The 22108-nt window shown below is 44.7% G+C and overlaps 1 protein-coding gene across 1 annotated transcript in view; it reads left to right on the top strand.

Moving 5' to 3' along the window:
• The window catches only part of LOC147465167 (DNAJ heat shock N-terminal domain-containing protein), a 55308-nt gene extending 33432 nt beyond the window's left edge, over window positions 1-21876 (top strand). Inside the window, exons 5-9 of the mRNA XM_086518604.1 lie at window positions 19379-19460; window positions 19764-19817; window positions 20359-20397; window positions 20630-20738; window positions 21543-21876. Coding sequence (XP_086374730.1) covers window positions 19379-19460; window positions 19764-19817; window positions 20359-20397; window positions 20630-20738; window positions 21543-21709 — 451 coding nt within the window. The 3' untranslated portion in view covers window positions 21710-21876. The remainder of the gene's footprint in view (window positions 1-19378; window positions 19461-19763; window positions 19818-20358; window positions 20398-20629; window positions 20739-21542) is intronic.
• Window positions 21877-22108: the final 232 nt, after the last annotated feature.

Genomic DNA, 22108 nt, shown 5'->3' with positions numbered 1-22108 from the left:
GAGCTTGGATTGTTCAGGGTAAAGACACACAGTGCAAGAACACGGGGATTACACTATGGCCGACAAGGGGAAGGGAATTATGGAAGAGGGTTCCTCTCCAAAGGACAGGCAGGAGATTCCTATGGTTTTTGAGATTGGCGAGAGCTCACGGCCACGTCAGTCTGTACCTCCTGTCAACGTGAATGTCCCTCCAGTAGTACAGGGCTTTATGACAGGGCAACTTGAGGATGATGCGTTTAAGACTCAGTTAGTTGCCACGGTGAATGTCTTTTCGCAGCTGGTGCAGAATCCGAGGTTTATGGAATTCTTGCAAGCGCCACCAGTGCAACAGCAAAATAGGCAACCTACGCCGATTACGGAGCTTGTTGAAGCTCAAGCCCAAGTACTTCATGAGGCGTAGGAGGAAAGGGAACACTCGCATGTTGCGGAGTCGGGGGCTCCAAAGCAGGTTCCTCCCGTGCTTGAACAGGTGGCTAGAACGCCTATTCCACAGGTTATGCCAGTTCAGCCCGCCACCTTTCAGAACCAGCATGCTGCCTTGAATGGACAGGGAGCTGGATACCAGGCTATGCACTCAGTTTTTCCACCACCCACGGTACATCCTGGGTATTTCGGGGGTGGATCAGTGTTCCAAAGTATGGCTGGTTATGCGTCTGGAAGTCAGCCGTACATGCCAGGAACAGTGTTCGGGGGTATGCAAGGCATCATGCCAAACCCCATGTATGGTACTATCGGCATGCAGCAAGGTTTCCACTGCAACCAGGGCCAGTTTGGGGTGCCACAAGGTCATTTTGGCATGGCTGGTTTTTCTGGACAGCAGCCAGATATCGCACCTCTGACGCAAAATGTGAATGGCCAAGGCGTGCCGATCATGCCTAGTACAGTGCCCATGTTGCAGACCATTCCGTATGACAACTTGGGGGCACTAGAGAAGCCGAAGGCTTACAAAGAAGGTGGTGCAGCGGTAAAGTTCAGTACCTTCAGTGGTTTCGAGGATAAGACAAAGGCACTCACTTTCCTCCAGCAGTTTGATACAGCTTATGCAGGAGGGAATTTTACAGAGGCCTCGAAGGTCAGGAAAGCTGCCACTTTCTTAAAGGACAATGCGCTTACATGGTGGACGACATTGTTAATGCAAGGACAGGCACCCGCCACTTGGGTTTACTTCAAGCAAATGTTTGCATCTGCTTGGCTATCAAATGAATTTGAAGCCGATGTCCTGACAGATTGGCACCAGCTTACGGCAGCTTCGTGCAAGAGCTTGCTGGAGTACAATAGGAGGTTTTGTAAAGCGTTACTCTCAGTGACCTCCTACAGATTTGTGCCACTGACAGAGCAGATAGAGAAGTATTGTTGTGGGCTGCCTAAAGGGCTTTGTGATTACTGTACAAAGAACAGAGTGGCTACTCTTACTCAGCTTATGGAAGTTGCGAACACTGGTCTTGCCTTGTTGAAAGGAGAAGACAGTGGATTTCCGAGCAGTGACAAAGGAGGGCAGCAAAAGAAAAATTCAGCGAAGAAGCCCTTTGTGAAAACGGCTCCTGATGCGTCACAGGGGTCAGAACAGGCCACCAAAGACAAGGATTCAGCTGGGACTTCTGGAGCGCAGGCAAAGAAACAGAAAAGGAAGCCTTTTGTGCGCAAGTCGCTCGAGGAAAAGAAGGTCCTAATGGCTGAGAACAAATGCTTTATATACGAGCAGCCTGGTCATATTTCTATAAATTGTCCACAAAGGAAAAGGCCAGCTGATTCAGGGGATAAAGAAGACCAGAAAGGCAAGAAGCCTAAACCCACGGCAGGTTTAGTGCCAGACATGGTGGGTGACAGGCCCAACACAGATGCCAGTGAGTTATGCAGGGCATGGGGTAAAGTTAGGGATCAGACAACACTCATCTTCTTTGATCCAGGTGCCAAAGCCAACTTTATCTCACCAGAGTTAGCTATGAAGCTCGGCATCAAAGCTGAAGAGATGGGGTACACAGCAGAGGCAGGGTTGGCATGTCCTGGCCACTCAGAGTGTGTTACTCCCATCATTGGAAAATTGCGTCTGCATATTCAGTTGTATGTGGACACTGAAGAGTTTTACATCATGCCGCTGGAAGGTTGTGACGCCTTGTTGGGGATCCCGTGGATGTTCCGAGTGCATGGAGTCTTGGATGTCTACAACAAAAAGATCACTGTACAGCATAGGGGCAAAACTCACATCTTGGATGTAAAGCTTAAAGGAGAGTCAGTCCCTATTGTATCTGCTTCTGCTATCACTTCTGTAATAAAGAATCATCTTTCTGTGTACTTGATTTTTGCACGTGATGTCTCAGATAAGGATCAGTCAAATTTATCTGTGTTAGATAAAGAAAGGTCAGCATTTTTGCAAAAGTTTAGTGACTGTTTTTCTGATTCATTATCGTCGCAATTGCCGCCAGAGAGACCTGAGGACCATCGGATAGATTTGGTGCCAGGGTGTAGCCCACCAAATAGACCTCCCTACAGGGTTAGTGCGGCGCAGTAGAAAGAGATTATGGGCCAGGTTGAGGAGTTATTAGAGAAGGGGCTGATTCAGCCTAGTTCTTCACCCTTTTGCTCCCCAGTGCTCCTAGTGCAGAAGAAGGATGGCTCATGGCGCATGTGTATTGATTACCGTGCGTTGAATAAGAATACCATCAAGAATAGGTTTCCTATTCCTCGCATTGATGATATTCTCGATCGTTTAGAGGGTGCTGCAATTTTCAGCAGGATAGACTTGAAGAGTGGGTACCATCAGATTCGTATAAGCCCAGAGGATGTGCACAAGACTGCGTTTAGAACGACATTTGGTCTTTATGAGTTTCTAGTGATGCCGTTTGGGCTAACAAATGCTCCTGCCACGTTCAACAGAATGATGGACCGGATTTTCCGCTCGCATCAACAGTTTGTTGGAACATTCTTCGATGACATGATTGTGTATTCGAAGAATGAAGAGGAGCATAGGCGTCACTTGACCATTGTGTTCGAAGAGCTGCGCAGTCACAGGTTACTTGTCAATCCTAAGAAAAGTGAATTCTTCCTCGAAGAGATCCACTTTCTGGGCCACATAGTCTCAAAGGATGGTGTTAGAATGGATCCCGCAAAGGTCGAAGCTATCAAGACATGGCCAGACTTGAAGACTGTGCACGATGTCAGAAGCTTCTTGGGATTGTGTTCCTACTATAGAAGGTTTATCAGAAATTTTGCAGAGATAGCATCGCCTCTTCACGCATTGCAAAAGAAAGAGGTCACTTTCAGATGGACCCAAAAAGAGATTTCAGCTTTTAGTCTCTTAAAGGAAAAGTTGACTTCAGATCCAGTTATTGTTTTGCCAGATCTCAGGAAGTCATTTGTGGTCCAATGTGACGCGTGTGGCAGTAGCATCGGAGCAGTGCTAATGCAAGATGGACGGGTAGTAGCCTATGAAAGCCGAATTTTGCAAGGGCCAGAGAGGACTATGCAAGTCTATGAGAAAGAGCTCTTGGCCGTGATTCATGCGCTTTCTAGCTGGAAGCACTACCTCTTAGGTGCTGATTTTGTTGTCCAAACAGATCATCAGACCTTGCGATACTTCTTGACACAGTCAAAGTTATCCGAAAATCATATGTGATGGGCAAACATTCTTTCCATGTTCCACTTCCAGATTATGCATGTGGAAGGCAAGAAGAATGTTGTGGCTGATGCGTTATCAAGAAAGCCACAAATTTCAGCTGTGTCAATTCCTTATCATCATGAGTTAGATGACATGAAGGAACAATATACTGCTGATGAAGATTTTGCAAGGATCTTTGAACAATTACAAGAGGGGCAACATCACGAGCACTACCTCCTCAGAGATGGTTTTATGATGATGCATGGTAGACTTTGTGTCACTAGGCCACTACGACATAAAGTCATGGAAGAGAGTCATGTCCCACCGTATGCAGGGCATTGTGGCATTGATGCAACAGTTAAAGCGGTACAGACGTTCTTCTATTGGCCTACCTTGAGGAGAGATGTGGATGCCTTTGTGCGAGCATGCATAGTTTGCCAAAAGGTCAAGTTTGACAGGCAAAAGGCACCAGGGTTGTTACAACCACTCCCGATTCCGGATAAGCCATGGGAAAGCATTGCTATGGACTTTATCTTTGATCTTCCAAGGACGCCAACAGGGAATGATGGTATATGGACCATTATCTGCAGGTTCAGCAAGCAAGCCCATTTTATCCCTGTCAGGAAGAAGATAAAATCTGATCAGATGGCACGCTTGTTCATGTACAATGTGTTTAAGTACCATGGTATGCCACAATCGATTATCAGTGATTGTGATCCTCGTATGACCAGTTTGTTCTGGAGAGGATTGTTTGAGAACATGGGTACTACGCTCAAGTTCTAGTCTTCGTTTCATCCACAAACTGATGGACAGTCAGAAGAGGCCAATTCTACTGTCTTAGATCTGCTGAAATGCTATGTGTCAGATAATAAGGGCAAGTGGGAACAGTACTTACCTATGCTTGAGTATGCGTACAATAATACGGTGCATTCGTCTACTGGCAAAGCACCTTTTGAGATTGTTGAAGGCATCAAAAAGGTTCCTCCCATTTTGCATACAAAGGACAAGATCTTTGAGGCAGATCGATATGTTGAGAACATGGATGAGATGTATAAGAAGATTAAAGTTGCCTTGGAGAAGACTCAGGCAAAACAGAAAAAGGCTGCTGATCGTCACCGTCGTGAATTGCTACTATCACCTGGTGATTGGGTTCTCTTAAGGTTCGAAAAGGCAAGATTAAAGAAGATGAAGGGCAAGGAACGACTGTTTCCTAAGCTCAGCATGCGATACTATGGGCCTTTTCAAGTGCTTGACAAGATCAGCGATGTGGCTTACAGGCTGAAACTGCCTGATGCGTGGAAGATTCATAATGCGTTTCACGTGAGTCTTCTAAGACCCTTCGTGGGTGATGTGCCAGAAGATATGCCAGTTGAGGATCAGCCAAAAGTTGAGGAACTTGATGAGATCTTGGTACCTGAGCAAGTTTTGGCACATAAGGACAGAAAAGTTAAAGGACAAGTTGCAAGACGTTATTTGGTGAAGTTCAAGAACTATCCACCTATGGATGCAAAGTTGATGGAAGAGCATGAACTGTCAGAGTCACCAAATGTATTGTAGCTTTACCTTGAAGCCTTTGGGTTACAGCCTACTTATGCCCCAACCCAACGTGTGCAAAGGAGTGGTAATGATAGAGCTAGTACATCAAATGTACATATGAATTCAGTGCCATAGATGGAAATGGCAAAAGTATGAAGGCCTCATTAAGTCATTTGTATCTATGTATGTTACGACCTTTCTTGCGGATACATGCGATGATAAAAGAGTGTTAATAGCACAAGATCATCAGTGGCGTGTATTTATGGTATGCAATCGAGGACGTTTGCCGTTTCAAGAGGGGGGTATGTCACGAGGACGTGGCAGTTATTAACCATGTCACAGAGATGTGGCAACTGCTAACCTTGGTTGTTGGTTTCTTTCCAATGGGGTTTATTTTATTTGTTTAAGACCCTCTTTTTGAAGTAGCAAACGGTCGGACATTGTATGGCCAATGTGAATGGTAGATTCACTCGCAGACGGGAAGTGGTCGGCACTGGAATTCGTATGGTAAGAGGATGTCCAGGCTCAGAGCAAGATCATATAGGTCCCCCCGTCGCACTTAGCAAGTTGGTGGATACTAGGAAGTGAACTCAATTAAGGCGTAAAGTCAAGGTGGGACTACCAACAAAAAGTATCCGACAGTTGGGCCACATTGCACTTTTGGATGCGGTCCCAATGAGGATAGATGGTTAGAAGACCAGTGGGAGCCCAACGGAAGCATCTCCTAAAATTTAGGGAACTGCTATTTTGGGCCGTGAAATGTGTTCGCGTCATTACCTCCGGTATGACTAGGGGAACACTTTATAACTCTGCCGCGAAGTCAACTGACGTGTCGGTTGGGATATTTTTAAGCGGCGAACCCGAAACGGGAAAATGCTTGAAAATGCGCCAAGTGTCACATTTTGGTGAACTTTCCTCTTGCAGAAAAATGGGCGCTGATTTTTATGTTGGGAGAGGCCTCATTTGCAACCTGTCACAGGTTAAGAGCTATGGAGTGCTTTCTTTCCCTCTCATGTACAGTGTGGTGCTAGGAGTGATGCCCTGCACACTACACACTGCTCTCTCTCTCCCCTACGTGCAGTTATGTGATGCCCCACAAGAGGGCTACTCATTTGACTGATGTACAGTTGTGTGGGTTCATGCTTTTGTGTTGAGACAAGAGCCTCCTTGAGCAGGAACAGGGGTAGCTAACTGCTGCTCCAAAGCAGGCTCTGGTGAGGGTCATAACCTCACCGTACAGGTGCAAAATCAGCGCTGTGTATGCGTTGTAATTTCACTGTTTTTCAGCCGTACGGACGCCAGGATCATTGGGAATCGTGCCCCACTGGCAAAGGACAGTTAGGGGACTGTTTGGGGCTGAAAACAGGGCAAAAACCAGTAAATACAGCGTGCTGAATTTACTGTTTTTGGACAGGAATCAGAGGGTATATGCCAGTGCAAGCGAGTTCCAGCAGCGGAATTGGTTTCGCGCAAGTTTTGGGGCTGTTATGTTGCCGAAATTTGGCCAAATCAAATGGTATCTAGGTGGATACACGTGAAGGATTCCCAGGACCTTACCTTGTAATTTACCCTCCTAAAGAATAAAGAAATACCGAAAGGGGCGCCAATTTTGGGGCCTACAGGTTGTCGGCGTCTGCTCGGAGCATTCTAGCTTCCGGGCTGTGTGTGTGTTCAAGTGTTAACTCCCGTCGCAGGTTCTCTTTGCAAAGTGCTCTGTGTGTGTGTATAAAGTAAAGAATTTCGGGTGAAAGCCAACGCCTACCGCCCTACGGGCCGGTTTCATCTTCTAATCGCTGAATTCTGGGACTGTTTCGGTGGCTGAAAATGACTGTTTTGGCTGCGTTTTTATGGCTGAAAATGGGGGGAACATCTGCAACCGTCTAGGGGCTGATCTGCTACTGTGTCATAGGCGGAAAACTGCGAGAATCCAACTGCTGAATTCTGCGTTTTTGCTACTGTTGAGCTGGCGTTTTTGACAAGGCTGAAAAAATGCTGAATCTGCAAGTGATGCTAGCGTTTTTGTCAAGGCTGAAAAACGCTGGCTGGGATGTATCTGCTGAGGTTGGAAAACGCCAGGCAAGAGGACTTGTAGGCGATGGCTTGCTGGGAGGAAACGCCAAAGGGAAGGAGTGGATGGCGAGGGTCTACTGCTGAGGGGGGGTACTTGTAAGAAGTTGCCTATTGAGCGGGAAGCTCCTGCTGCCTCTTCTGCTAGAAAGTGTGAACTTGGGTTTTCTTATATATTAACTTAGCAAAATTGCCCTACCTACTTTTGTTGGAAAGTCACTTAAAAATAATAAGTGAAAATAACCAGTAAATAGGAAAATAGGCTAAATGCACTGGAAAAGTCCCCTAACTGATGCTAATGGATTCTGATGGAAATTCCGATGATCATGCTGTGTGCAACCGGAGGATATGCATCTATGCTAAGTGACTGGGTATGCACGGTCTACGAATAGACTCACAAAAGTGCCAGATCACTGCTAATCTAAACTTGACTTGACTTGACTGAACCCTGTTGTGGTGTAGCTTGTGCACGGACACCTAGGGTTGGGATGTGTCACGTGACATCCCCTCCTTTTCAAAGTGAGGTACTGGTACAGAACTGTATGGCGTCGAGGGAGATCGCCAACAGCATCCGGAATCCTGGAAGGGACGCTTCGTCGGCCCACTCTATTGTGTGGGTCGAGCGGTACTTGAACTTCATAAAGGTTCTGCAACGCTTGCTTCTTTGGGCCGCGCCGAAAGCGACACAAAGTCTTCTGTGGCTCCTTCGATGCTTCAACTTCGTCTAGAATCCTGCTTGTCTCATCTTTAAGAATCTCCATTTCTGAAAATTCCTGAAACCATCTCCAACACAAAACCATGAACATACCCATTCCATGTAAAGTGAAGGAAAAAAATCTAGTCTTCTCTAAAGACTGTGTATGCAATGTAGATGAACATAGAGATGGAGTGACAATCCGTTCATCAAACACATGTAAACAATGAGATCGAATCTTTTCTGTTTGATCGAAATCAATCAACTGTGGCAAATCACAATGGAAATGCCCATGCTTGGTGCTCATACTATCATGTGCTCGTTCGGAAACTGTGTCATGCCATGGAAGGAACATAGAATGTGACTTCTTGACATACAGACTTTTCAACTTTTCATGAACAATCCGCATACATTCGTGCTCATCCATGAGAGAAACGTGCTCAACATACAATATGTCATGCCTAGGAAAAGAGATCACATAACGATGCTGACTAAAATACAGGAAACCTTCACGAATGAAACACTCGAACAATGCGTGCGTATCAATCATGCGAACACATAATACTTCCTGTGAGGGTTCTTTGGACCAAGGCTCGAGAGCCAAGATCGCTTCTTCGGGATCTATCGAATCTTCTTGTGGGGGATGTGTGGACCTCGACTCGAAAGCCAAGATCGATTCTTGGTGATTGATCGAATCTACAACGAGTTTAGCTTCGCTAGAAAAAGCATCCACAACACATCATCCTTGTGAACAATCACATCATCTTCATGCAACTCATCATGCTTGTGAGAAATCACATCTTGATCATGCAAATCATCATGCTTGTCATTGTCATCCAAATCATTATGCAAATCATTGGCATCCAAATCATCATGCTTATCATTGTCATTTAAATCATCATGCTTATCATGGTCAATCAAATCATCATCATGCTTCACACAATCATGCAAATCCTGTGTGTCATGCTTTTGAGAAGAAGAAACGGAGAGAGTCTCCTTTTCCCGAATTTCGTGCATCGGTGCCGGCACTCGAGAAAAGAGTTGCAACAAGGCGGCTTTCCTTTCTTTGTACTCATGCTTTATGGCTGCCATTCTTTCTTCGTGTTCACGCTCTCTTTCTACTTTTCTTTCTGCATTTCTTGCTTCTCGTTCTAACTTTTGTTTCAGAAACAATTGCTGCAAAGCCTCCATAGGAGTTAGTGCAATTTTTGTCGTAGATGGGGAAGGGTCGGAAAAACCTCCTAGTGGGAAAAATTCTTCTTCGCCTCTCTCATGCTCATCACCTCCAAGTGAAGTATCCATTCCGCTTCGAGTGATGACCATTCTGCAATCGTGGGTTCTTGTGGGTTCTTGGGTTCTTGGGTTCTTAAGTCCACGAGGAACTTGGGTTCTTGCGGGTCTTGAGGTTCTTGAGGTTCTTGAGTCTTGAGGGTCTTGGGTTCTTGGGGTTCTTCAGGTTTTTGAGGTGTTCTTTCGCTTGCAAATTGCGTTCGAGAAGGATCTTCTCTTCACCCGAGTTCTACGCCTTTCTGGGGGTGCACCCCTTGGCGGCCTTGCGCTCACACCAAGGTTGCTTTTTCCCACCTCACGTCGATTGGCCGACCGCTAAGCTAAGTGCACGGTCCGCTCTCCATGAGTGAAAAGAGACACAAGGGGAGATTGGACAAGCCCTTCTTTCTTGGGATTCCTGTCACTCTTCAACAAAACACGATTAGGAATCGCCACGCCCAAGTAAACTTGGGTTCGTGCGATCGCAACAAGCAAAAAAAATCTTGTGGTTCTTGTGGTTCTTTCCTTGAGTAATGCAGAACACTCCCAAAGCTCTGATACCAATGTTAGGTGCAGCGGAATGAATGTTGTATTTTCTCAAGATTAGTGATCTTTATTGCTCAAGGTTCCTTTTAGTTCTTAGGGAAAGAGAGAGCTTTCCGTCTATTGAGAGTGCTATGATCACGAACAAAGTGAGTGGATATTGTGCGTGCAAGTGAATGAGACTGAGAGAAGGAGAGAGAAGAGATACCACACCCGAGAGGTTGTAAAACCCTCCTCTGAAGGCCCCACTCTTGTCGGCGAGAGTGGTCTACTTTGATTGCACAAAGGTGTACAATGCGTATGCAATGGACTGATGCAATGGGACTATGCCGCCGCCGACGACGACGACAATGACTTGATGGCTGAAATCTGAGATCTTCTAATCGTTGAATTCTGGGACTGTTTCGGTGGCTGAAAATGACTGTTTTGGCTGCGTTTTTATGGCTGAAAATGGGGGGAACATCTGCAACCGTCTAGGGGCTGATCTGCTACTGTGTCATAGGCGAAAAACTGCGAGAATCCAACTGCTGAATTCTGCGTTTTTGCTACTGTTGAGCTGGCGTTTTTGACAAGGCTGAAAAAACGCTGAATCTGCAAGTGATGCTAGCGTTTTTGTCAAGGCTGAAAAACGCTGGCTGGGATGTATCTGCTGAGGTTGCAAAACGCCAGGCAAGAGGACTTGTAGGCGATGGCTTGCTGGGAGGAAACGCCAAAGGGAAGGAGTGGATGGCGAGGGTCTACTGCTGAGGGGGGGTACTTGTAAGAAGTTGCCTGTTGAGCGGGAAGCTCCTGCTGCCTCTTCTGCCAGAAAGTGTGAACTTGGGTTTGCTTATATATTAACTTAGCAAAATTGCCCTACCTACTTTTGTTGGAAAGTCACTTAAAAATAATAAGTGAAAATAACCAGTAAATAGGCTAAATGCACTGGAAAAGTCCCCTAACTGATGCTAATGGATTCTGATGGGAATTCCGATGATCATGCTGTGTGCAACCGGAGGATATGCATCTATGCTAAGTGACTGGGCATGCACGGTCTACGAATAGACTCACAAAAGTGCCAGATCACTGCTAATCTAAACTTGACTTGACTTGACTGAAACCTGCTGTGGTGTAGCTTGTCCACGGACACATAGGGTTGGGATGTGTCACGTGACACTACTCCTCACCTAAAGGACAGTCCCCTTTCTCCATATTCAATAGTGACATATGGGAGTTCTCTAGAGATGGAGACATCGTTCTCTTAGGAGACTTTAATGCCAGAATGGCCAACTCTCAAGCAGTATTCTATGATACTTCTGAGGAAATGCTCAGAGAAGTGGATTTATCACAGGAGGGGCTTACTAGAAACTCACAGGATAAAGAACACACTGAATATGGGAGACATCTCATGGAGATGGCAACTACACATGGTTTGGCCATACTTAATGGTCTAGAGAATTTCCCTCTATTTGGGGGATTCACATGCTTCCCGCACAGGCATGGGGCCAGTACAGTGGATTATGTCATGACTTCACCAAGCTTTATTTCTAGTATCGAGGACTTTAAGGTGGGACCCAAACCGGTTGGGATTGCAATGGATCATGCTCTCTTGACCTTATCAATCTCCTTTCAGTACAATGCCTCTCAAGTACAAAGGAAGAAGACACACACAAGATATACTCACACGCCAGAGATTGATTCAATCTATGTGGAAAAGATCTATAATAGGATGTGGGTAGCCGAGCCAGTATATACTGTAGAGGAGATTACTTCTCAGCTAATAGAGATACGACATGGAGCAGCACAAGAGGCATACCCACATACTCAGCCTGATAAGAAGAGAGTATCTGGGAACATGCCTCAAAACAGTTGGTACGACGAGGAATGCAGAGAGACGAGAACCCAGGTCCAGAAAGAGCTTACACTTGGGATCATCACATATAAGCAGTCTCGGATTGCTCTTCAGCGTATAGTACGTCGCAAGAAAAGGCATTTTTAGCCAAACTGGAGAACGATTTATATCAGCTCTTCTTGAGTCAGGACTCACATGAGGCTTGGCGTTTATTTCACGAGCACTCATCGCCTCTGACAATTACTTCTCCTGAGATTTGGGGTCAATATGTAACATCATTATATATGGTATCTGGACAGCCTCCATTACTAGATCCGCTAGAGCCATGCCCTGCTACTAGTACTTTCTTTACTACGGAAATGGTGAAAAAAGCCATTGACAAGATGAAGACAAGAAGAGCATATGATCATGATGGTTTAGTAGCAGAACATTTGATCCATGCAAGGGATCTACTTTCAGAAGTCCTTGCTCGTCTGTTTAATCGGGTCATGTGTGAAGGATTACCTGAATCTTGGAAATTATCTACTATCGTACCTATTTTCAAGTCAAGGGATCCTATGATACCCGGGAACTACCGTACCATTATGGTGGGTCACACATTGACCCGATTGTACGCATCCATTCTGGAACAAAAATTGAGTAGATGGGAAGAGAATGAGGGCATAAGGGCAACAGGACAAGCTGGATTCAGTAAGGGTTATTCCACTTTAGATCATATTCTTACGCTCAGAGCCATTATTGAGGAAGGAAGAGCAAGCGGGAAAAGGATGTATTGTTGCTTTGTGGATATTCGGAAGCTTTTGATACAGTACCAAAGGCCAGATTGATGCGCAGAATGCAAGAGTTAGGGGTCCCCAAAGAGATTATATGGGGGGATCATGGCCTTATACGGGTCAGTAACTGGTTCTGTACGTACTCCAGAAGGGGATTCCGACATTGTTCATTACACCGTTGGAGTAAAGCAGGGATGCCCACTGTCCAATACTTTATTTGGTATGTATATAGATGAGGTATCAGATTACATTGATAGAGAGGGTGATAGAGGTGCTCAACTTGCAGGGTCATGGATCCCTTTGTTGTTGTATGCAGATGATATTGTATTGATAGCAGAATCACCAGATGGAATGCAGAGGCAGTTAGATGCATTACATTTATTTGCGGAGGACAGCGGACTGCCAGTAAATTTGGGTAAAACCAAAGTTATGGTGTTTAACACCACACCGCAGTGGGTTAGGAGATCGGCACCTACATTTGCATATGGCCAGGATACAGTAGAGTACACAGATGCATACACATACCTTGGTGTGGTATTTACAGGACCGAAGTTTACTCTTAAGAAAGCAACGGATGCTAGATTGTCCAGAGCCTCTGCGGCCTTGGGAGGGTTGGAGAGGATGTGTTTAGAAGTGCAGTTTCAGGAACCACGAACAAAACTTTGGCTCTTTGATACTGTGGTGGCTTCGGCTATGCTTTATGGGGTCCAGATTTGGGGACCATCTGTGGTTTAGGATAATTGGAAGTCAATGGAGAGACCTTTGGTATCTATGATTTCCCGAATGATTAGAGCCAAGGCCTCTGTACCACACGCGATTACCCGAGCGGAACTACCTGTCCCTCCGATAGAAATTGAAGCTCTTACCAGATCAATGTCCTTTATACATGGTTTGTGGGATACAAATAATTGCCGATATACTAGATTGGCCCTCTAACCCTCTCGACAATTAGCAATGAAAGGAGATACATCATGCTGGTATGCGCAACTGTCCTCGTGGTTTCAGAGACACGGGTTTAGTATGGAAAGATTACCCCCCTTCCAATACTCTCTTGAGGCTCCATCACTGGCAATCACACGAACGGAGATTAATAAAATCATCCGCCAGGATCTTATACAGTTGGACACTAAGAGGACATGGGCAGACCCTACACAAGAATTGGGCACGAAGATGGCCGACTAACTACAAAGAAAACTTCCTACAGCTATCTGAAGAGGGTTTTGTGATTCGCTCGAGCTACATGGATACCCACCTGTCTCATGGTTTGAGATGTGCTATTGGTCAGATTCGTACATCCTCACACCAGCTGGAAATTGAATTTGGCAGATTTAGGGGAATCCCACTTGAGAGCAGAATTTGCAAGTTATGCGGAATGGAGCCGGAGACAGAATTACACTACATATGCCATTGCACCGTATACTATGAGATACGTGGGTGTTTCCATTGCCTATTTAAAGAAGGCTCTGGACCTCTAGATAGAGTCATGCAATACCAGGATCAAAGATGCTTAGGCTTGTACCTACTGGAACTACATTGGCACAGGGATAATCTAATGAGAAGACAAAGAGCACCGCAGCGTCAGAGGCAGATCACAGATTTCTTCGGATCGAGAGAAGCAGGAATGGAAGGAGAAGCAAGAGGCCAGCAGCGAGCACAAAGGAGTACCCACATTCATACCAAAGGCACCCTCATTGACAGGGCAGTCTAGCTTAGGAAATCGAGACGACCACGACCGAGATGCAGAAGCACACTTCACCGGAGGAGACTACAACAAAGGATTAGAAGCATTCTAGCCAGACACCTAGAATGCTCCTAAGAAGTTTATCTAATACTTTGTATTTAGTTTTTCGCATTTATTTTCACGCTTTCACACTTTTCACACTTAGTAATTTAGTACTAAGGTACCCAGACATTGTAACAGATTCACCACTTTTGTATCAGTTTGGTCTCATAGGTCACTATGGCTTTTTGAAGACGTTAATATGACATTTCATTTCATTTCTCTCTCTCTCTCTCTCTCTCTCTCTCTCTCTCTCTCTCTTTTAAATAATGACATATGGGAGTTCTCTAGAGATAGAGACATCGTTCTCTTAGGAGACTTTAATGCCAGAACGGCTTCTATGATACTTTTGAGGAAATGCTCAGAGAAGTGGATTTATCACAGAGGGGGCTTACTAGAAACTCACAGGATAAAGAACACACTGAATATGGGAAACATCTCATGGAGATGGCAACCATACATGGTTTGGCCATACTTAATGGTCTAGAGAATTTCCCGTTATTTGGGGGATTCACATGCTTCCCGCACAAGCATGGGGCCAGTACAGTGGATTATGTCATGACTTCACCAAGCTTTATTTCTAGTATCAAGGACTTTAAGGTGGGACCCAAACCGGTTGGGATTGCAGTGGATCATGCTCTCTTGACCTTATCAATCTCCTTCCAATACAATGCCTCTCAAGTACAAAGGAAGAAGACACACACAAGATATACTTTCACGCCAGAAATTGATTCAATCTATGTGGAAAAGATCTATAATAGGATGTGGACAGCCGAGCCAGTATATACTGTAGAGGAGATTACTTCTCAGTTAACAGAGATACTACATGGAGCAGCACAAGAGGCATACCCACATACTCAACCTGATTAGAAGAGAGGAGCTGGGAACATGCCTCAAAACTGCTGGTAGGACGAGGAATGCAGAGAGACGAGAACCCATGTCCAGAAAGAGCTTACACTTGGGATCATCACATATAAGCAGTCTCGGATTGCTCTTCGGCGTATAGTACGTCGCAAGAAAAGGGCATTTTTAGCCAAACTAGAGAAGGATTTATATCAACTCTTCTTGAGTCAGGACTCACATGAGGCATGGCGCTTATTTCAAGAGCACTCACCGCCTCCGACGATTACTTCTCCTGAGATCTGGGGTCAATATGTAACATCATTATATATGGTATTTGGACAGTCTCCATTACCAGATCCGCTAGAGCCATGCCTTGCTACTAGTACTTTCTGTACTACGGAAATGGTGGAAAAAGCCATTGATAAGATGAAGACAAGAAGAGCATATGATCATGATGGTTTAGTAGCAGAACATCTAATCCATGCCAAGGATCTACTTTCAGAAGTCCTTGCTCGTCTGTTTGATCGGGTCATGTGTGAAGGATTACCTGAATCTTGGAAATTATCTACTATCGTACCTATTTTCAAGTCAGGGGATCCTATGATACCCGGGAACTACCGTACCATTATGGTAGGTCACACTTTGACCCGACTGTATGCATCCATTCTTGAACAAAAATTGAGTAGATGGGAAGAGAATGAGGGCATAAGAGCAAGAGGACAAGCTGGATTCAGAAGGGGTTATTCCACTTTAGATCATATTCTTACGCTCAGAGTCATTATTGAGGAAGGAAGAGCAAATGGGAGAAGGATCTATTGTTGCTTTGTGGATTTTTCGGAAAGGTTTTGATACAGTACCAAGGGCGAGATTGATGCGTAGGATGCAAGAGTTAGGGGTCCCCAAAGAGATTATTTGGGGGATCATGGCCTTATATGGGTCAGTAACTGGTTATGTACGTACTCCAAAAGGGGATTCCGACATTGTTCATTCCACTGTTGGAGTAAAGCAGGGATGCCCACTGTCCTCTACTTTATTTGGTATGTACATAGATGAGGTATCAGATTACATTGATAGAGAGGGTGACAGAGGGGCTCAACTTGTAGGGTCATGGATCCCTTTGTTGTTGTATGCAGATGATATTGTATTGATAGCAGAATCACCAGATGGAATGCAGAGGCAGCTAGATGCATTACATAAATTCGCGGAGGACAGTGGACTGTCGGTAAAGTTGGGCAAAACCAAAGTTGTGGTGTTTAACACCACACTGCAGTGGGTTAGGAGATAGCCACCTACATTTGCATATGGCCAGGATACAGTAGAGTACACAGATGCATACACATACCTTGGTGTGGTATTTTCCGGACCGAAGTTTACTCTTAAGAAAGCAGCGGATGCTAGATTATCCAGAGCCTCTGCGGCCTTGGGAGGGTTGGAGAGGATGTGTTCAGAAGTGCAGTTTCAGGAACCACGAACAAAACTTTGGCCCTTTGATACTGTGGTGGCTTCGGCTATGCTTTATGGGGTCCAGATTTGGGGACCATCTGTGGATCAGGATAATTGGAAGTCAATGGAGAGACCTTTGGTATCTATGATTTCCCGAATGATTAGAGCCAAGGCCTCCGTACCACACGCGATTACCTGAGCGGAACTAGTGGCCCCTCCGATAGAAATTGAAGCTCTTACCAGATCAATTTCCTTTATACATGGTTTGTGGGATACAAATAATTGCCGATATACTAGACTGGCCCTCCAATCCTCTCGACAATTAGCAATGAAAGGGGATACATCATGCTGGTATGCGCAACTGTCCTCGTGGTTTCAGAGACACGGGTTCAGTATGGAAAGATTACCCCCCTTCCAATACTCTCTTGAGGCTCCATCACTGGCAATTACACGAACGAAGATTAAGAAAGTCATCCGACAGGATCTTATACAATTGGATACTAAGAGGACATGGATAGATCCTACACAAGAATTGAGCACGAAGATGGCCGACCACAAAGAAAACTTCCTACAACTATCTGAAGATGGATTTGCGATTCGCCCGAGTTACATGGATACCCACCTGTCTCATGGTTTGAGATGTGCTATTGGTCAGATTCGTACATCCTCACACCAGTTGGAAATTGAATTTGGCAGATTTAGGGGAATCCCACTTGAGAGTAGAATTTGCAAGTTATGCGGAATGGAGCCTGAGACAGAATTACACTATATATGCCACTGCACAGTATACTATGAGATACGAGGGCGTTTTCATTTCCTCTTTAAAGAAGGCTTTGGACCTCTAGATAGAATCATGCAATACCAAGATCAAAGATGCTTAGGCTTGTTCCTATTGGAACTACATCGGCACATGGATAATCTAATGAAAAGACAAAGAGCACTACAGCCTTAGAGGCAGATCACAGATTTCTTCGGATCGAGAGAAGCAGGAGTGGAAGGAGAAGCAAGAGGCCAACAGCCAGCACAAAGGAGTACCCACATTCATACCAAAGGCACCCTAATTGACAGAGCGACTGAGCTTAGGAAATCGAGACGACCACGACCAAGATGCAGAAGCACACTTCATTGGAGGAGACTACAACAAAGGATTAGAAGCATTCTAGCCAGACACCTAGAATGCTCCTAAGAAGGTTATTTAATACTTTGTATTTTGTTTTTCACATTTATTTTCACAGTTTCACACTTTTCACACTTAGTACTTTAGTACTAAGGTACCCAGACATTGTAACAGATTCACCACTTTTGTATCAGTTTGGTCTCATAGGTCATTTTGGCCTTTTGAAGACGTAATATAACATTTCATTTCATTTCATTTCATTTGTCTCTCTCTCTCTCTCTCTCTCTCTCTCTCTCTCTCTCTCTCTCTCTCTCTCTCTCTCTATGCTTCGCTCAGAGAACATTACAGAGAGATTTTTGACTGTATGCTGAATTTCAATTACAAACCAATAAATTGAAAGGTAACCAGTGGATTTTCATCGAAAATCACACAAAAATCTGCAAATTTTGTATTCTAGAGCAGCAAAACACAAGAAGTCAATAAAATTGCTGATTTTAAACACTCCCACCAATAAAAAACACTGATTTTCATAAAAAACCAATAAAATAAGAATTAAATTTCACCTGTACATATGCTCATGAGAAGAAAATAATCAAATAAGCAATTATTTCATCAAAACTTGCATGAAATAGATATTACCCAAATGAACCAGTCTATAGGTGTGCACACAGTCCATCCGTAGCCCACAGCCGGCTCTGATACCATGAAACGAACGCAGAGAGTGGATCTCCCGGCTACACGGACTGCCTACTGACACGCGTCGAACAAACCACCCGACCATAGCCATCGTCCGGCAGCTCCCTCGTGCTGGGGCCAGCGTCCGAAGACGTAGGCGTACACTTGTAAGACCGAGCGTCCCATACCACCCGGCCTCACCTCCTCGAGGTGACCTCGCGCACTCCTAGCCTCACGGGCTAACCAATGGTACTCTGTGAGTGGGGGTCGATAACTGCAAATGAGGCCTTGGCCTCCCTTTTATAATAATGGCCGGTCACACTGGCCAGGTTCACACTACGTTTGCCCGGACACTTGACGCCCATCCGACGGCGTTTGGGCTAGATCCCCTCTCCTATGAACGGGACATAACAGTACACCTCATTAGCCCTCATATGATTGTACCCCTCTACATATTTAGAGCAACCTTCTGCTATGACAACAGAAAGATCCCTAGGGCCACCTCCGGTTAAGCGAGCTAGACTTGTTATTGGACTAGTTCTTGATATTTATGGCATCAACCTCGAAAGTTCAAATGAATTGTATTGAGCTTATGGCAAAGTCAACAGTTTGAAAGCTCTGATCTTCTTTGAACCCGGAGCTACAGAGGACTTCATCCATCCAGAATTCTTGAAGTAGATGGACTTTGATTATGATGCAGAGGGACTAGAAATTGAAGCCGAGTTAGCCACCAATCAAACCCTGAAGGTGGTACCGCTCACCGGTGCGCTTCCAATGACCATACAAGGATACCATGGAAAAGCCAATTTCCAGATCATGAAGCTGGGCAATTGCGACTCACATGATTCATATTCACCCTCCATCTTCATAGGACTGGATATCCTAACATCCTAACAATCAAAGAAAAGACATGACCAGCGAATGGGCAGATAAAGTGCAGCAGATGGTGAACACTAGATGTTTTGATTGATTGGGCATCTCCTAAGCGCATAGTTGTCCAAAGCCCACAGTTGTCTCTTGGTACCTCTTCGTATATTCTATCTTGTCAACCACAGTTTGCTGAATTAAAGAAACAAAGGACTATGTTTTCAATCTTTTGGTAGAGGAATCTATCAAGTTCTAGCCAGTGTCTACTTGACAGATCATTTGGGTTTTAGGTTTGAGAAAATAAAAAAGCACATTGCTCACTTTTTGTATTCCTTTTGGTGGCAGCCCTGTAGATTGCATTCATTGGGTTACGGCACCACAGCTTTCTTTGTTGGAGGATGAGATGCGGAGGATTGAGCGTGTTAATGTGAGTGCCTATATTTTGTTTTACTCATGCTTTCTACTCTGATTCGAACACAAATTGATCATTCTCTGTGCCTAGTGTGAGTGCCCTGCAATTAGAGTGTTTTTCGAGATTCCAAGTCTTCAAGACAAGTTGAGTGATAAAACTAATGCTGCATGATGGAGCTGAGAAAGATAATATTCTTGTTTGTTGGGTGGAAATCTAATATATGAAGGAATGTGTTCATGTGGTGTTCACGGTTATTTCCATTAAGTCAGGTAATGTTGGGTTCAGAATGGCTTATAAGGCTATCGTCTGGATCTGCAGGTTGGAGTCATGCTCTCTGGGATGGGTAGAATGTCCTCAGATGTTTTTGGCTCGGTGAGTCCTTACATGAGGTCCTATCTGCCTTTTCCTTTCAGGGTTTGGATTTTGTAACAGCATACAAGGAAGTGCAATTAGAGCTGCGTTGATAGAAGAAAGTTGTAAATACTATAAAAGGTTTACTCTTCAGAGGATCTGAGAGTTGCTTCGTGTTTAATGCTCTCATATTTGTGTTTCTTGCTACTCACACCTTGTACCTATCGGGGTTCCATACTCCCATGCACTTGAAGCCTAAGTAGATGGTTAAAAAGGGTGTTGTGTTGTGGGGAGCAAAGTGGTTAAGAAGGTGACTACACATTTCTCAGAATCCTGGAGGTATCGCCTGCTGCGAGCTGTGGAGAACAGTCCTCATTTTAGAGCTTCCTTATCTCATGAAAACTGAAACTAACTGTACATGACTACCCGCATGAGTATTTAGTCATAAAAATATTGTTCTACTACTGGGTGCCAGCATGCAAATGACTTGATTTTCTTGTAGTTGGTTTGATGAGGCTGGTGCATCATCTGATGGGATTCTTTCCTCTTACTTTCTAAACAGGCAATTTGGAGGTGGGATAAGAAGCAAGCACGAGTTGTGGTGGGCATCTTAGGATTTTTCTTTGATATTCATAATGGGGTTTGGTGTTACAGCACTCAGTTTCTTTGGCCAAATTATGGCAAATAATCGTCCAGGACTGATGGTTTTCACCCATTTAGAAGGGGCTTGCAGACTGCTTGCTTGTATCCAAATAGGAGGGGCACTTGCAGCAGTCCTTTCAGTTGGATTTCTATTAATGCTGATCTTAAGACGTTTTCTGATGCTATTGCAGGAAGCTGCACAAGTGAGAAAAAGAAAAGAAAATAGAAACAAGGATACTGGTCCATGGTGGCAAAATGTATGGAATGAGACTACAGACGGTACTGGACCTCAACATGCAGGTATGTTTGACTTTAATTACTACATGTGTGCTCACACTTTTACACAAGACACAAGGAGAGAGGGTGGGCGGTGGGGGGAATCACTTGTGGTGTGGGTCTGCACCGGCAGTGCCAAGTATATGATGAGATATAGGCATGATATCAGTGTCTCTTTAGAGAGAACTTCGGGCCAAGTATATGATGAGATATAGGCGTGATATCAGTGTCTCTTTAGAGAGAATTTCGGGCCTTTATCGAGGATGATGAACTACAATGATCAGAGATGCGTTGGGCTATTCTTGTTAAAGGTTATGCAGGCACTAACATGCTTTAATAGAGAGTTAGACATGCTTTTGTAGAGTACCCATTCAGAGGCAGGTGACAGATCTCTTCCAGAGCAGCAGCTCGCTGCAAGACCCAGGACATGCCACTTTTCACCTCGTGAGAATTTCCTGGACAGTGACGGAGATTAGTAATTCTCAATGCCGTTGTTTTTCTTGCTGATCATGCCAATGATATCTTTACCATTGCTGCATTTTGAGAGGTAAGAGAGCAGCTCCTATGAGATTTTTTTCACAATAGGAGATTGATGCAGTGGTCATGAGAGAGAGAGGGTGATGGTACTTACATTGGAGCTCACGAAGGAGATAATGCTTTGGGAGATGTGCTACTGGCTGTGGGAGATTGATGCCATGGTGCAGTGGCCCATGAGAGAGATATGGGATGGTACAGTGGAGGTCACTGAGGAGATGAGGCTTTGGGAGATGTGCCACCGGCTTTGGGAGATATGCATGGGCTGACAATAAGGCTGTCACTGTTTTGCAGATGTCGATGTTGACCTTCAAGAAAGAGCTGCAAAGGCTGCAGCTGCAGCAAGAAGATGGAGAGAGTACTCCAGAAAGGGAGTAGACAGAAAACCTACTTACAACCTTCCATCATACGTTACTTGTGAATCTGATGAAGATGATGCAGTGAGCATGTCACAGAATTAAATGATGTTGTATGTGTTTTAGTCCATGTATTTTTACATTACCCAAGCCAAGATTGGCCCAATGTATATGCTTAGTATTCTTGTTATGTATATGTACATGTAACAATTCAAACTGTATATCTATCTACATGTAGTCTTGTGAATAATTCACCCTGAACGTTTCCCTCAGATGATTTTTTTGTAATTGACAAGGGATTGTTCCTATGATGTGAGAAGTTCTCTTCTCTTCTTCTTAAAAGGGGATAGAGGCTCTCGGGATTGTGCCTACCATGATGTTAAAAGCTCTCTCTCTCTCTCTCTGAAAAGTGGATCCAGGACGCAAAGAAAGGAAAAAATAAGCTGCATGACGCCACACCGACATCCATTGTCAGTAATATGACAATTGAGGAGCAAAAAAGGA

The sequence above is a fragment of the Adiantum capillus-veneris genome, chromosome 1 (assembly GCF_014529385.1).
Source record: "Adiantum capillus-veneris isolate H3 chromosome 1, ASM1452938v2, whole genome shotgun sequence".
Lineage (NCBI taxonomy): Eukaryota > Viridiplantae > Streptophyta > Polypodiopsida > Polypodiales > Pteridaceae > Adiantum > Adiantum capillus-veneris.
The sequence above is the reverse complement of the archived record's forward strand: the minus strand, read 5'-3'. Positions and strand labels throughout refer to the sequence as shown.